General features: G+C 49.4%; 2 protein-coding genes across 2 annotated transcripts in view; one reads left to right on the forward strand and one right to left on the reverse strand.

The window, feature by feature from the left end:
* LOC100969124 (anthrax toxin receptor-like) overlaps positions 1-16,119 on the forward strand; it is a 748,177-nt gene that overhangs the window by 595,807 nt on the left and 136,251 nt on the right.
* LOC117974583 (protein FAM25A) lies at positions 1,438-7,522 on the reverse strand. The gene is made up of 3 exons (XM_055092747.2): positions 7,425-7,522; positions 5,375-5,437; positions 1,438-3,201 (listed from the first exon to the last, which is right to left on the reverse strand). Exons 1-3 carry the CDS (start codon positions 7,495-7,497, stop codon positions 3,068-3,070), a joined length of 270 nt encoding a protein of 89 aa, XP_054948722.1. The 5' UTR covers positions 7,498-7,522; the 3' UTR covers positions 1,438-3,067.

Below are 16,119 nucleotides of genomic sequence, written 5' to 3' on the forward strand. Positions count from 1 at the left end.
GGGCTGTGGCTGTTACGCATACTGGAAATTCTTAGCTCCAGCCTGCGAAAGCCCCACTCAGTAAACACAGCTCCATGTTGATTAGGCTGGTCTCAAACTCCCGACCTCAGGTGATCTGCCCACCTTGGCCTACCAAAGTGCTGGGATTACAGGCGTGAGCCACCGCACCCAGCCTATTTTCATCATTCCTAATAGCCATGGAGTATGCCATTTAATCAACTGCATATGCAATATTATTTTTTTTTCCGGGGGCAAGGGGCTCATATTCACCACAGATGGGAGGCCAGTTGGTGAGAAGGTGGCAGGCGGCATAGCCACCTTATACAGCATGCCATACTGGTCCACTGTCAGACCGGTGATGGCCACAGCTCCATCACCCCCCATGCTGACTCTGGCTCCTGCCTGGCTCTGCCCGGCCACCACAACCCCTCGGGACCATTCAGAGGCATCACTGGAGGGTGTGTGGTTAGTGGAGCAGCTGGTCATGGGGAGGTCTTGTTTCTTTGGTGGAAGGCATTCCTGACTCCTCTCATGAACAGGTTTCATATTGCTTTGTGGTGTTCCTGGAGCCTGGAAGGAGTTGGCTTGCTCCCTGGGGCATCAGGAGGGGCTTCTCTGTAGCTTCTCTGAACCCCTCTCTGCTTCTGGCTGGGGCACCTACATCTGAGCTTCCAGTGGTGCTTCTGAGCAGCTGTAGTAAGCGTCCTCCCGGCTGGCTCGGGAGCCAGCCCATTTCACCACGCTTCCCGGGATCCACCCGCTCATCCTGGAGCCGCTGCAAACCTGGCCGCCGCCATCCCCAGCCCCGGAGCCGCCCCATACCCCTGTATATGCAATATTTGTTAACCATTCCCTTTTGGTGCCCATCTAGGTACAGGTATCATTTTTGGAGCTAAAGTATCTATAATACACTGGAAGTAACAGATGTCACATCCATATTGTACGCCAAACCTAATAAGCAGAGCAAAACTTTTCATCCAAGCGATTTGGTTAACATTTTAGGATGTTTCTAATCTCTCAGTAATACAAATATGCTATAATAGATCTGTGTGCTTATCCTTTGGGCACCTGTGTGTGCCTGTGCATACCTGGAGAATAAAGTCCTGTGAGAGGAACTGCCATCCAAAGAGGGTGTTTCAGTCTGTACTGCCACCAACAATGTGCTCGTGCCTCTGAGCTTGCGTTTGGGTCAGGAGAATTTGAAAGTCATCAGGAACCAAACCAGGATATAAGGTTCAGCTGTAGCTGGAAAGTGGCAAACGTTCCAAAGCTAAGACATTGGCTATACCTGGGCTGTTCACAAACTGTGAGGCCAATTCTGGATGAGATCCAGAAGTATGGTGAGCAACTCACTTATTTTTTAAGCAAAACACCTTTCTTCTCATTTCTGCTAAGAACAAATAGCTTCCAGCAAGAGAAATAGGGGATGCAATATTTTTACAAATTACTTCTCTTTTTTTAATTAAAAAAAGTTAAGTTAAATGCTACTTAAAGATATGTTTAACCTCTATGATACTGACTTGCTCATGAGAAGAAAGAGAGAGGGCCAGGCATCTTGCCCACTACTACCCACTATCAACACTTAGGCCTGACATCAGTCTCTAAATAAGTATTCTGGGCCAGGTGCGGTGGCTCACGCCTGTAATCCCAGCACTTTGGGAGGCCAAGACAGGTGGATCATGAGGTCAGGAGATCGAGACCATCCTGGCTAACATGGTGAAACCCCGTCTCTACTAAAAATACAAAAAATTAGCCAGGAGTGGTGGCGGGCACCTGTAGTCCCAGCTACTGGGGAGGCTGAGGCAGGAGAATTATTTGAACCCAGGAGGCAGAGGTTACAGTGAGCCAAAAACATGCCACTGCACTCCTGCCTGGGCAACAGAGTGAAACTCCGTCTTTAAAAAAAAAAAAAAAAATCAACAGCAGCTTCTAGGATGATGAGCAGTGACTCAGTCTCTCCTTGACCAGATTCTGTAACCGTCCAGCAGAAATGCTTATCTGATCTCTGCGAGAACAGGAAGCAGCTCAGTGGGGGCCTTCCTTGCTAAATTCTTCATCAAGCTGGTCTGTTATCTGCCCTGAGTCCTGCAAGAACATCTCAAGAAAAATCCCAAAAACATGCAAGACAAATGAGGGTCCTCCCTTAGCATGTCTTGAAGCACTGAGGCACCTGAAAGTTGTATATAGTTTCTGGGGAAACAGTTTTTTAGGAAATGTAGCACAGACACTAACTATTCTTCCAGAAGAGCCCCTTCCTGACATGAAAGATCTTACTAAGCATGACAGAGAAGCATCTGATTCATCATGAGGACCTATCCAACCAGCAGCAGGGGCCCCAGTGCCAGTGTCCACCTCAGCAGAGGAGACACGGGGGACATGCAAAGTGTTTCTGTTGAAAAATACTTCACCTAGGGTGACTATAGTTAGCAGCAATGTATTGTATATTTCAAAGTAGCTAGAAGGCTAGGTACAGTATCCCATGCCTATAATCCCAGCATTTTGGGAGGCCCAGGCAGGCAGATTACCTGAGGTCAGGAGTTCGAGACCAGCCTGGCTAACATGGTGAAACCCCATCTCTACTAAAAATAAAAACAATAAAAAATAATAATAATAAAAATTAGCCGGACGTGGTGGCCTGCGCTTGTAGTCCAAGCTACTTGGGAGGCTGAGGCAGGAGAATTGCTTGAACCTGGGAGGCAGAGGTTGCAGTGAGCTGAGATCACACCATTGCCCTCCAGCCTGGGCAACAGAGCAAGACTCTGTCTCAAAACAAAAACAAAAACAAAAACAAAAAACAAAGTAGCTAGAAGAAGGGACTTGAAATGTACCCAACACATAGTAATACCAAATATTCAATGTGATAGACACCCGAAACACCCTGATTGATCACTATTCTGTGCATGTAATAAATACTTAAATGTACTCCATAAATATGTAAAATATGTTATATCAACAAGAAAATACTTTGCCTAGTGTTTCCATCCAAATGGGAGTAAATCCAGTGCTCAATGTACACACGTCATGGCTTTTTATTGAGACTGGGGAAGGGCCGTGGTAGCAGGTGCACTCACTGTCCAAGTTTGTCCAGACTTTCTGCTGCATGGGTGATGGCATTTGTGACTGTGTTGGTCACTGTCTCGGTGATTTCCTTCATCTTTTTGTCCCCTGACTCTTGGGCTTTCTTTATGGCTTCAGCAATGGCTGTTGGAAAGAAAGAGGAAGAATGTCCTAGTGATCCACCCACTGAACTTGCGTCCCCTTGAGTGGCCTGTGGGATGTGGCCATCTTAATGGATTAGTCTCTGGAGTGGCCCGATGGGACCAAGGGCAGCAGGATTACTGCAGAATGAATTTGAATTTGGTTTTAATTTCCCCAACAACTTGCATTTCTTCAACTGTGAGTGAGACTGAGCATCTACTCATGGGTACATTGCCTGCTTATCCTTTTTCTGGAAAATGCCTGCTTATGTCTTTTGACCATTTTTATATTGGGTTGTTATATTGGATTATCATTTTTATGAAAAATATTTTTCATCAGTGTGTAATTTTTCTTTTGGCTTGGTTTATAGTGTTTTTTTTTTTTTGGCTATAGAAAATTTCAGTTTTGGATTGTCAAATTTACTTAATATTTCCTTTATGGCACTGATTTTTTTGTCATAGTTCTAAAGATTCTCCCCTCTCCAAGATTAGGCCAAAGTCTCTGATGTTATTACTATGTCTAAATGTTTATGATGTCTTCCCCCTCAAAACTCATATGCTGAAATCCTCAGTCTTAATGTAATGATATTAAGGGGTGGGGCCTTTGGGAGGTTGAAATTAGCACCCACATAAAAGAGACCACAGAGAGCTAGCTCCTTCCACCATGTGAGGACAGAGCTGGGCCCATCCATGAACCAGAAAGACTCCCTCACCAGATGCCAAATCTGCCAGTGCCTTCCTTGATCTTGGACTTCCCATCCTCCAGGAGTGTGAGAAATAAATTTCTGTTGTTTCTAAGTCACCCAGTTTATGGTTTGTTTTTGTTTTTGAGACAGAGTCTTGCTCTGTCACCCAGGCTGGAGTGCAGTGGTGCAATCTCAGCTCACTACAACCTCTGCCTCCCAGGTTCAAGGGAGTCTCCTGCCTCAGACTCCTGAGTAGCTGGGATTACAGGCATGTGCCACCATGCCCAGCTGGTCTTTGTATTTTTAGTAGCAATGGGGTTTCACCATATTGGTCAGGCTGGTCTCGAACTCCTGACCTCAGGTGGCCCACCCGCCTTGGCCTCCCGAAGGGCTAGGATTACAGGCGTGAGCCACTGCACCTGGCCTATGGTATTTTATAATAGCAGCCTGAGCTAAGATGGTTATCTCCTATTAAGTTAATAAATTCATTTATGTAAATTTAAGTCCTTCATCTACCTGGAATCTATTTTGTTGAAAAGGAATGAGATACACACATGCTTTGTACATAGTTCTACTCATAGCTCACACACATCAATTTAACATTTAACATAGAATTTTACATGTTAAATTTTTTTTTTTTTTTTTTTTTTTTGAGACAGAGTATCACACTGTCGCCCAGGCTGGAGTGCAGTGGCGCGATCTCAGCTCACTGCAAGCTCCACCTTCCGGGTTCACACAATTCTCCTGCCTCAGCCTCCCGAGTAGCTAGGACTACAGGCGCCCGCCACCGTGCCCAGCTAATTTTTTGTATTTTTAGTAGAGATGGGGTTTCACCGTGGTCTGGATCTCCTGACCTCATGATCCGCCCACCTCAGCCTCCCAAAGTGCTGGGATTACAGGCGTGAGCCACCACCCCCAGCAATTTTTTTTTCTTTTTTTTTGAGACTGAGTCTCGCTCTGTAGCCCAGGCTGGAGTGCAGTGGCATGATCTAGGCTCACTGCAAGCTCTGCCTCCCAGGTACACACCATTCTCCTGCCTCAGCCTCCCAAGTAGCTGGGACTATAGGCACCCACCACCATGCCCGGCTAATTTTTATGTATTTTTAGTAGAGACGGGGTTTCACCGTGTTAGCCAGGATGGTCTCGATCTCCTGACCTCGTGATCCGCCCTCCTCAGCCTCCCAAAGTGCTGGAATTACAGGCATGAGCCACCACGCCCTGCCATGTTAAATGTTTTGTCCCAGTGTGCTGTCACATAGTCTTGTGTGACTTTGTCTTCTTATTCCACAGAGAGAACCATCTAGACAGTGTCCTAACGCAGTACAGTCTGTGGCCTCTGATGAGCATAGATAACTGCCCCAGCCAAGAGGCTCTGAAAGGCTGCAACATTAGGGGCAGAGTTTGACCTGGTTAGTCAAAGAACAGGTTGGCCCAGCACCTAGCTTCCCTTCCTCCCTCCCTCCTTCCCTGCCCGACCTCAGCCGGCTGTACCTTTCTCTCCAGTCTCCTTGGCATGTCCCACCACCTCCTTCACCACTTCCTCCACGGCATGAACTGAACAGAGGAGACAAGTCCAGGGTGAGGGCTCAGAGCAGACCGGCTGCCCCTGAGTCCAGGGTGAGGGTTCAGAGCAGAGCCGCTGCCCTCCCAGTCCAGGGTGAGGGCTCAGAGCAGGCCCACTGCCCTCCCAGTCCAGGGTGAGGGCTCAGAGCAGGCCCACTGCCCTCCCAGTCCAGGGTGAGGGCTCAGTGCTGGCTTATCCTCACAACAGACCTATACATCCCTGGGCATCCTAGATGGGGCTCTGGGATGCCACCCCCAGCCAGGACAGACTGGCTCATGAGAAGGACCTTCCCCCACAGCTGGCTTCATTTGGAGACGCCAGGGCCTTGGCTGCCGGGAGACGAGCTCAGTGAGCCCCATGAGGGCATGGGTCCCTGAAGCCCCTTGGCCCTGCCTGGCCTGGAATGGCAATGAGCAGGCAGTCTTGCCAGCTGAGACATGAAGCCCAGGCTGGGCCTGTGTGCCAGGTCACAACCCTCTCAGGATGTGCTAGCGCCTGCCTCAGGTTGGTTTCCAAAGCCTCATCCAGTAAGACCAGGTCTCTCAAAGCAATTCCTCCAACAAAACGGAATTCTCTGCCTACTTCAGAGTTTTTTAAAGTGTGGGTGGTAGCGTGCTAGAACTGAAGGATTTCAGAGTCAGAAGAAATGGTTCTAACTCTACCTTCCACCTCTTGGTTCCCTCATCTTTAGAATGGGAATCTGTTGGGATGATGAGACCCAACACCAGGTCACGGGGGCGGCAAGTCCAGCGGAGTCAAAGGAACGAGAAAGAGACAGTTCGAGAGAGAAAATGGGAGCAGGGCGCTATCGCAAGTGTAGAGGCTGTGAAGGCCCCGAGTTCTGGGAGCCCACGCTATTTATTGGTGATCTAACAAAGAAACAGGTGGTGAGGATGTGGAGGTTGAAAGGAAACGGTGTATCAAGTGAATGAGAAACATATGGCTACTTGAGATAATGGGAGTGCTAGAAGCAAGAAGCCAGCAAATCTAGCAAGCCCTGCCTCAGCTTCTCTCCCAACACTCAGCTTTTCTCCCAACAGGAATCATAAAAAACTCAGAGGCTAGTGAAAGGTTAAAGCAGGTGGTCCACACCAGCTGCAGAGTCAAAAACAAAATACGCATCTGCTGCCATTTAGAAAGAGGACACAAACTCAGGCAAGACTTTTTCACACGATGACCCATGAGTGGGGCCTGGCTGGGCCTCCCCACACATACCTGCTGACCTCTGAATACAACATACACTTCGGGACCAGGTGCAGTGGTTCACACCTGTAACCCCAGCACTTTGGGAGGCCAAGAGGAATGGATCACTTGAGGTCAGGAGTCTGAGACCAGCCTGGCCAAAATGGCGAAACCCCGTCTCTGCTAAAAATACAAAAATTAGTCGGGCATGGTGATGGGTGCCTGTAATCCCAGCTACTCAGGAGGCTGAGGCATGAGAATCACTTTGAACCCAGGAGGCAAAGGTTACAGTGAGCCGAGATCGCACCACTACACTCCAGCCTGGGTGCCAGAGCAAGACTCCATTTCAAATACAAATAAAAATAAAAATAAACATGCTTTAGGGGACTTGGATGAAATTGAAAATGCCCTTTTTGACTTTGAACAGACTTGGTGACTTGTTAAGAAATCTTTGAAGCTTTAAAGTTATGGTAAAAATAAAAATCCATCTTCCTTTTCCTGCATAGGTTATTCAGAATAGGCTGTTTTGACAAGAAAGGCTCCCCAGATTTCCAGAGGGAAGGGTCCAAGCTGCCAGTGTTCACCCAGCACCAGGACTCATGCCCTGCCCCCAGGAGATCTCCCCAGGTCTGCACCCCTCAACTCCATGCTGACTTGGTAGAGCAGGAGACCAGGGTTCCTGAGGGGCCAAGGCCTCCCCGCAGGTCCTCGCCTGCCTACTTAGATCCGCCTCCCACAGACCCAGTCTTCCCCAGATCCCCCCAGCCCAGGTAGAAAGGAGCCCCGGGTCCTCACTGGCTCCCTCGGTGGCTTTCTCGGTGCGGTGGGCCAGGCCCTCGGCAGCCAGCTTCCCCAGGCCTCCCAGCATCGTGTGGCAGCAGACAGTGGCGAACGAGGATGCTGAGGACTGGCTCAACATGCTTTTATAGCTACCTCCGGTGCCTGTCTAGGCTCTGGGGCAATAAGCCCTCGCCCCAGCCCAGTAGGAGGCTGGACAGGTGAGTCAGCGAGGGCGGCAGCAGGAAGGGGCTGGGCGGAGCCACCCTGGCACTGGGGTGGCAGCATCCCCTGACAGCATGAGGCTTCTGTAACCCTGTCCTAGAGACCCCGTGAAGGATAGGGGCAGGGAGCAGGGCTGGACAGGAGAGATCTGGACATGCCTCTTCCTTGAGGCAGAGGGCCTGAGTGCCAGCCCCCCTGAGACCAAAGCTTCCCAAGCCTGGGTACTGATATGTACCTGGAGACAAGGCCTAGGATTCCAAGCCTGCTGCTCAAGGTCCCCAGTGTGGCCTAGTAAGAGGTTTGGGGGTTCTATGGGCCTGGAGACCTGGGCAGTCCTTTGGGTCATGAACACAAGTGGAGTGAGGGTGACTGCCCTCCCCATTCCTGGAGACCCTGTCTCTGCAGAGCAGTTTGCGGCCTCCATGGGACAGGGTGGGGTGTTCAGGGTGGTGCCTTGCCCGAGTCAGAGGGGGGCACAGCACTGGGCAGAAGCGTAGTCACCTGGCGTCACTCAGCTGATGCTCACTCACCCAAGAGGCTCTGTGAGGTCAGCAGTGCCCTCCTATCCCCTGGCAGTCCAGGAGGAGTAGACAGAGGCCTCCACCACCACTCGGGGAGGTGCTTCTGGCCTTAGCTAGAATCCCCTAGAAAGCAGCTTCCCTGGCTCCTGGTGCATCACATGAGGAGTGGCAGGGCTGCTCCCTAGTTACTCATGATGGACAGACATGCCTCAAGCCACCTGCCACGTGCTGCTTCCCTTAGTCACCAGCCCAACCTGAGCCTCCGTTTCCTCATCTGTAAAATGGGCATAGCGTGCCTTCTTGGCTGTGTCCCTAATCATCCCTGAGACAAAGCATGCAAGCTCCTGGTAAACACCTGTTCCCTCCACTCATCACTGAGGTGCCCTTTGGCAGTGAGCTCTGACCAACCGGTAGGGTGTGCCAAGGAGTGACTGGGACATGAGGCTGCCTTGGAGCCAGAGGGCTGGGGAATGTGACTTCCGCTGGCCAGGAGCCAAGGAGAGGTCTTCCCATGCTCCTACTTCTGGAGTGCAGGCCTGTGGCAGGGGTCTGAGGCTCTCTCCCCAATGCAGGCTCCTGGAGCTGCTCTCCTGGGTGTGTTGGAGCCTGATTAGTTTACTGGACTGTGGGCCCTCCCAGCCTGGGACTCGGGAGCTGAGACCCTCTTGCATTCCTGCATGGTGTTTGCGGGCTCCAGGGCTACAGCCAGTCCCCCTAGGGTGGACAGTGGGTATCGTGGGCAGCAGGACCTCTGGGTCTCAAGACTATGGCCCCACACATGCCATTGCTATCTTCTTTGGGCAGGGGTGAATTGGGGCTTAAACAATTTAGAGGGGCCCTCTTTATGAAAAAGAATACAATAATATGATTCTTGCACATTTTTCATTTATATACGTATGAACATCTGGACCCAGAAGGGGCTGTGAAAGTCGGGGGCCTGGAGCTCAGGCGGGTCCAGATGACCCTGTCTTCCTTTTGTAACAGCCAGAGCCCAGAATGTTTTGCCCAGGGCATTGGGCTGGCACTGCAGAGGCCTGGGGGATGGGGGGACACCTGGGACATGGCTGGTGGGAATTGTTCTAGGAAACCTCAGGGATTCTCCCTGGACCTGTCAAAGCCCCTTCCCTGTTTCTTCTGAGGCTGTGTGTCCCCCACTCGCACAAGGGTCCTTTCTATGCCTGTTCCCCTGATAAATGTCATCTGCCTGCTCTAGAATGGCTTCCAGACCCCACAGACCCCCTCCTCATGAGCTCCCACCCTAGGGTACTCTCCACCAGTCCCCGCTTTCAGGAGCTCACCAGACCCAGACAGCCTGTTGTCAGAGCTCAGCCACACAGGAGGACCCTGGCCCACTGCCCAGCCCAGAGCCAGGCCCACCACAGCCTCTGGGGACAACTGCCCTTCCCCCCACCCCCTCCACATGGTCCCCTGCCCATGAGACCCTGCCCTGCTAATTTAATGCACTGCCTTGGTGTGAGCACTGTGATTCTAATGACAACACACCATGGCCTTCTGGGCGAGGCTGGGTCCAGACACAGATCCCAAATGCCTGCTGGGGAGAAGGCAAGAGGCTCGGGGAGGCCCAGGACAAGACATGGGTCCCAGGACAAGACATGGGTCCCAGGCCCTGGTGCCCTCCCTCTTCGCCTTCCAGCTGCTGCTGCTGTGACCAGATTCCCATTCACCCAGCCCAGTCCATGGGCCCCAGCAAGCCATCTGTGCCACACAGAGGGCACACCCCTAAGAGTGGGACCCCTTTCTAGCCAAAGAACATGAGATAGCCCCAAATCCTCCTCAACATGATGGATCCTGGTCTGAGGGGCTGGGCTCAGGCGACTCCTGCAGGGAACTTCACCTGCCTGGATGAGGTCAAGTGTGAATCAGGTGGGGCCTGCCCTCCACCACCCCATCATGGAAGAGGTCCAGCCCACAGTGGGCCCAAGAGGGCCGCCCTTGGACCTAGGGACCCAAGTCAGCATATCCTGAGTCAGAAGGTCAAGTCCAGCCTCCCCTCAGGCAGGGAGAATCTGGCTTTGACAGGAGCAGATAAATTCTCAAGGTGGAATTTGACCAACATACTAGTTTGGCAAGGGACTACCTGGCTGAATCATTGAGTCAAGGACAGCCAACGTTTCCAATAGCAATTTGCCAACTTAGCAATTACCAATTCTGAAAAACAATTTGTTTATTTGAAACACTTAAATACTTAGGCTGTCTCATGTCTGAAGCACGATGATGCCTTGCGTGATTTAAAGGACAGACGTCACAAATGCCAAGAGTTTTGTGGCGGTCCATCCTGCCAGTGTCTTCTCCCACTTTTGTTCTGTGGATTTGAGCTCACAGTTTGTGCTGTGCCCACCGCCTGCCCACCCTAACGAGACTCCTGGAGACTTGGCTGGCCAGTCACCAGAGGAAGAGGGGCCCAGCAGCACGCCAGCATTCACCCACCTGTGGGTATCAGTCAGGCTCCTGGTGGAAGCCAGAGGACATATTCGAATGGGTACTTGAGGAAAGGGGCTGTTCACAGAAGTGTGGACCGAGTTAAGAAACCAGTAAGAGATGAGGAATGTCCTGGACCAGCAAGAGTGGGAGCTGTTATCTCCCTGGGTCTAGAGGGACAGGAAAGGTGTCCACAGATCCCAAAGAGAGCTGTGGCTGTAGGGGAGGATCATCAGGAGCTGCAGCCATCAGTAGAAAGATGTGGCCACTGCCAAACCAGCAAGGAAGAATCTGAGCGAATAACCACCTCTCCTCTCTCTCTCTCCCACCTCCTATGACATCCTCCACTGTGTGAATTCCACTAGGGCCAGAGAGTGAGGCACCCTGGTGATGCAGTCCAAGAGGGAGTGGGCAGAGAAGAGCCAGTAGGTATGGAGGGGAAACAGAGAAACAGAGAATTCCAGCTCACTCTGCGGGATTTCTGGGTCTGATAGAAACATGGCATTATTATTATTATTATTATTATTATTATTATTATTATTATTTTGAGATGGAGTTTTGCTCTTGTTACCCAGGCTGAAGTGCAGTAGCATGATCTCGGCTCACTGCAACTTCTGCCTCCCGCGTTCAAGATATCCTCCTGCCTTAGCCTCCCGAGTAGCTGGGATTACCGGCACATGCCACCATGCCTTGCTGATTTTTGTATTTTTGGTACAGATGAGGTTTCACCATGTTGAACAGGCTGGTCTTGAACTCCTGACCTCAGGTGATCCACCTGCCTCGGCCTCCCAAAGGGCTGGGATTACAGGCATGAGCCACTGTGCCCAGCCTGCAGCAGCTTAATTTTACAGTGTCCCTTTTCTCCTTCTGGAAACTATATAGAGCAACAACAAGACTGAGGAGGAAGAGGAGGAGGAGGAGGAGGAGGAGGAAAAAGCCCATCATCAATACACACATCAAACTCAACTTCAGAGAAATTAGGAAGCTGGGAAGCCACATAAACCCAAAAGCAGGAGACACCAGCAGAACCAACGCAGGAAGCCAGGGAAGTGCAGAAGAACAGGGCATGGGGGGCAACCCAGGGGGGAATCTTCACTGTTGCCAGCAACACACATTCCCAGCAGGAGAGGACCCTCAGAGTGAGAACGCAGAGCTAGAGAAGTGAAGAAGGAGCAGGTGGTGCCCGGGGAAGTCCAGGGGTGTGGGATCTGAGAGCACCCCTTCCCAAGAGAGGCGGGAACATTTGGGAAGGCAGGGCTGAGTCCCTGGAGGCTGTATCTGGGAAAGGAGGCTGGCAGTAGAATCTTCCTGAAGCCGAGTGGGTTCTGAGAGGCAGAGGGGCAGTGGTACAGAGGTGAGGCTGACGCTTCTGTGCAGGAAGGGCAGGCTCCTGAGGAAGGGAGCCCCGAATGCTCTCCACTAGATTCCCGGGGAGCCCCACTCCCTCCACAGGGACCTCGCGCTGACATCTGGGAAATGCCATTCATACTGGAACGTCCGACACACTGCCATGAATGTGAGGGTTTTGTGACTGATGGGGTAGGTTTCTCTCTTCCAACTTAATAGTATAATTTCCATTTATTCCTCCCCCAGGCTCCCTGAACATTCACCTCTTAGATAGCCACAGTACGGTGATCAGAACCAGGAAATCCACATTCTCATATTTAACTATATTAAAATTATTTCACAAAATAACCAATTTTATTAATGTAATTAAATACATTTAACTAATGTTTAAATATATTTACATAATTTAACTAATTTAAAATGAACATATTCGCTAAACAAAAGACCTTATTGGAGTTTCACCACTTTTTCCACCAATGTCCTTTTTCTGTTCCCAAATTCCACCCAGGATCACGCTGCATTTAGTTATTTCTTAGTCTCTCGCCGTTTTGTAGGACTGCAATAACAGTTCCTCAGTCTTTCCTTATCTTTCATAACCGTGACATCTTGAACCAGTACTGATCAGTATTTGTGAAATGTTCCTCGATTTGGGATTGTCTGATGTATTTCCATGATTGGACTGAAGTTACGAACTTTTGGCAATTACAGCACAAAAATGATGTGGAATCCTTCCCAGTGCATTCCATCAGAGTTATGGCATTGATAGTGCTTCTTACTGATGATGTTGAACTTGTTCATTTGATTCAGGTTTCTGCTGGGTTTCTCCATTGTAAAGTTACTATCTTTCCCCCTCATAGGGGGGAAGATCTTAGGAGAAATACATGGAGACTATGAAAATTTTGTATTTTCTCAAACTTTAAATTTTTTTTTCAGGCCAGGCGCAGTGGCTCACACCTGTAATCCTAGCACTTTGGGAAGCCGAGGTGGGTGGATCACCTGAGGTCAGGAGTTCAAAACCAGCTTGATCAACATGGAGAAACCCCATACCTACTAAAAATACAAAATTAGCCAGGCATGGTGGTGCATGCCTGTAATCCCAGCTACTCAGGAGGCTGAGGGAAGAGAATCGCTTGAACCCGGGAGGAGAGGCTGCAGTGAGCTGAGATCGTGCCATTGCACTCCAGGCTGGATAACAAGAGCAAAAGTCCATCACAAAAAAAAAAAAAAAAAAGGCCAGGCGCAATGGCTCACACCTGTAATCCCAGCACTTTGGGAGGCCAAGGTGGGTGGATCACCTGAGGTCAGGAGTTGGAGACCAGCCTGACCAACATGGAGAAACCCCATCTATACTAAAATAAAATACAAAATTAGCTGGGCATGATGGTGCATGCCTGTAATCCCAGCTACTCAGGAGGCTGAGGCAGTAGAATTGCTTGAACATGGGAAGTGGAGGTTGCCGTGAGCCGAGATCCTGCCATTGCACTCCAGCCTGGCCAACAAAAGCAAACCTCCGTCTCAAAAAAATAAAATAAAATAAAACACCTATTTTGACAGCCGGGCATGGTGGCTCACACCTGTAATCCCAGCACTTTGGGAGGCCAAGGCAGGCGGATCACCTGAAGTCAGGAGTTCAAGACCAGCCTGGCGAACATGGTGAAACCCCGTCTCTACTAAACATACAAAAATTAGTTGGGCATGGTGGCATGTGCCTGTAAGTTCCAGCTACTTGGGAGGCTGAGGCAGGAGAATCGCTTGAACCCAGAAGGCAGAGGTTGCAGTGAGCCGAGACGGCACCATTGCACTCCAGCCTGGGCAATAGAGTGAGGGATCTCAAAAAATTATAATAAAAAATAATAATTCTATTTTGAATTGTGGTAAAATATACATAAAATTTACTACCTTAACCACTTCTAAGTGGCAGTTGGAACAGGGGTCAAGGAGAGCCCTTGGGTTGGGTAATGTAGAGTATATTCACATTGCCATGCAACCAATCTCCGGAACTTTCTCATCTGACAAAACCAAAACTCTATATCCACTAAGCAACTTCCCATTTTCTCCCTTCCCCATGTCCCTGGCAACCCCCGTTCTACTTTCTGTTTCTATTAGTTTGCTTACTCAGTCTGGACGCTTCACATAAGTGAAGGAACACCGTATTTGTCTTTTTCTAACTGGCTTATTTCACTTAGCATAATGTCCTCAATGTTCATCCATGTTGTAGCATGTGTTAGAATTTCCTTCCTTTTTAAGGCTGAAGAATATTTTATTGTATGTATATACCACATTTTATCAATTCATCTGCCTATGGACAATTAGGCTGCATCCATCTTTTGACAAGTGTGAATACCACTGCTATAAATATCAGTGTACAAATATTTCTATGAGACCTTGCTTTCAATTATTTTGGCTATATACCCAGAAGTGATATTGCCGGATCATTTGGTAATTCTATTTTTAATTTTTTGAGAAACTGCCTGTCCTGTGCTGAGCAGGTCTATATAAACCTACCCGCAAAGGCCAAGGAACCTGACATACCAAAGAAAGAGGCTGACAAATCCAGTTTCTCAGAAAGAAACATTTCATAGGCGTTTATGAACAGAAGCCAAGTCAGGGATGGCACCAAGATAAGATGGTGGATCCCTGTGCCATTACCCCCACCTCCCCGACCCAGGGCTTATATAGCATAGGGAAAGGGTAATGCGGGCTTCAGCAGGGATGTGTATGGCCAGACACAGTGGCTCACGCCTGTAATCCCAGCTCTTTGGGAGGCCAAGGTGGGCGGATCACCTGAGGTCAGGAGTTCCAGACCAGCCTGGCCAACATGGTAAAACCTCGTCTCTACTAAAAATACAAAAATTAGCCAGGTGTGGTGGCAGGTGCCTGTAATCCCAGTTACTCGGGAAGCTGAGGCAGGAGAATCGCTTGAACCCAGGAGGTGAAGTTTGCAGTGAGCTGAGATTGTGCCACTGCAGTCCAACCTGGGAGACAGAGTGAGACTCAGTCTCAAAAAAATAAAAAATATATTTTTTAAAAAGATAAAATAGAAATCATAGATGAATTCTTGGAACTGGGATTAATCAGAACATGGCAGATTAGCATCCAAGATGGAATTGCTTCACTCATTCTTCAGTCTCCCCATGCTGGTCACCTTGCTGTTTGTTCCTCAAACACATATGAAATGCGTTTCTGTCTTGGCAGTCATCCTGCTACCTGTAATGTCAGCACTGCTTTCTGTTGTCCCTTCAGTCAGGTCACTGTTCAAATAGCTCTCTAGACAGGCTCTTCCTTATCATTCTACTTAAAATAGCCCCCAATCACTCTGTGTCCCTTTAGCCTGCTTCCTCTTCCTGCTATTACATACTACCTGAAAAAATACTTGAACTTCCTAGAACATAAGCTCATAAAAGCAAGAACTGTGCTCCACTTCTCCTCTCCTCTACCCCAGCACTCAGAAGAGCAACAGAGTCAGCATCCAGTGAGTGTTCATGAATCAAGTCACTGCTTGGCAGAATTCAGCACTGGGACCACAGCCTCGCCTATCTTCAACTCTTTCTCCTTCTACTTTTCCTCCTCCCACTCTAGTAGCCACTCTTCTGGGGGCTTGTCCCTTAAATGATTAGTCCTTACTGACCTATTTTCTGTCTACTTTATCTCTTTTTGAGAGAGGGTCTCACTCTGTTGCCCAGGCTGGAGTGCAGTGGCATGAATATGGGTCACTGCAGCCTCCACCACCTGGGCTCAAGTGATCTTCCTGCCTCAGCCTGCCATGCCATGTAACTGGGGCCACAGGCATGTGCCACCATGTCCAGCTAATTTCTTGATTTTTTTTTTTGGTAGAAATGCGTCTCACTTTATTGCCCAGTCTGGTCTTGAACTCCTACACTCGAGCAGTCCTCTCAACTTGGCCTCCCAAAGTGCTGGGATTACAGGCATGAGATACTGTACCTGGTCTTATTTTTTCTTTTCTTAAGATACAGGGTCTCACCATCTGGCCCAGGCTGGACTCAAACTGCTGAGCTCAAGTAATTCCCCCACCTCAGCCTCCGAAGTAGCTAGGACTAAAGGCATGAAACCACCATGCTTGGCTTGTCCAATTTCATTCTACACACTTTCTCAGTATTTCAACAGCTGCTGTTGCTCTTCATTCTGTAGCTCTACATCAGATTCATGCTCTAGTCCTGTAT

Source organism: Pan paniscus, chromosome 8, assembly GCF_029289425.2.
Source record: "Pan paniscus chromosome 8, NHGRI_mPanPan1-v2.0_pri, whole genome shotgun sequence".
Lineage (NCBI taxonomy): Eukaryota > Metazoa > Chordata > Mammalia > Primates > Hominidae > Pan > Pan paniscus.

Excerpts from the sequence above, each read along its gene's own strand:
- LOC117974583 (XM_055092747.2), bottom strand. The coding sequence starts at position 7,497 with ATGCTGGGAGGCCTGGGGAAGCTGGCTGCCGAGGGCCTGGCCCACCGC. Across the intron at positions 5,438-7,424 it reads GAAAGCCACCGAGGGAGCCA|TTCATGCCGTGGAGGAAGTG; the intron begins GTGAGGACCCGG and ends TCCTCTGTTCAG. Across the intron at positions 3,202-5,374 it reads CAAGGAGACTGGAGAGAAAG|CCATTGCTGAAGCCATAAAG; the intron begins GTACAGCCGGCT and ends TCTTTCCAACAG.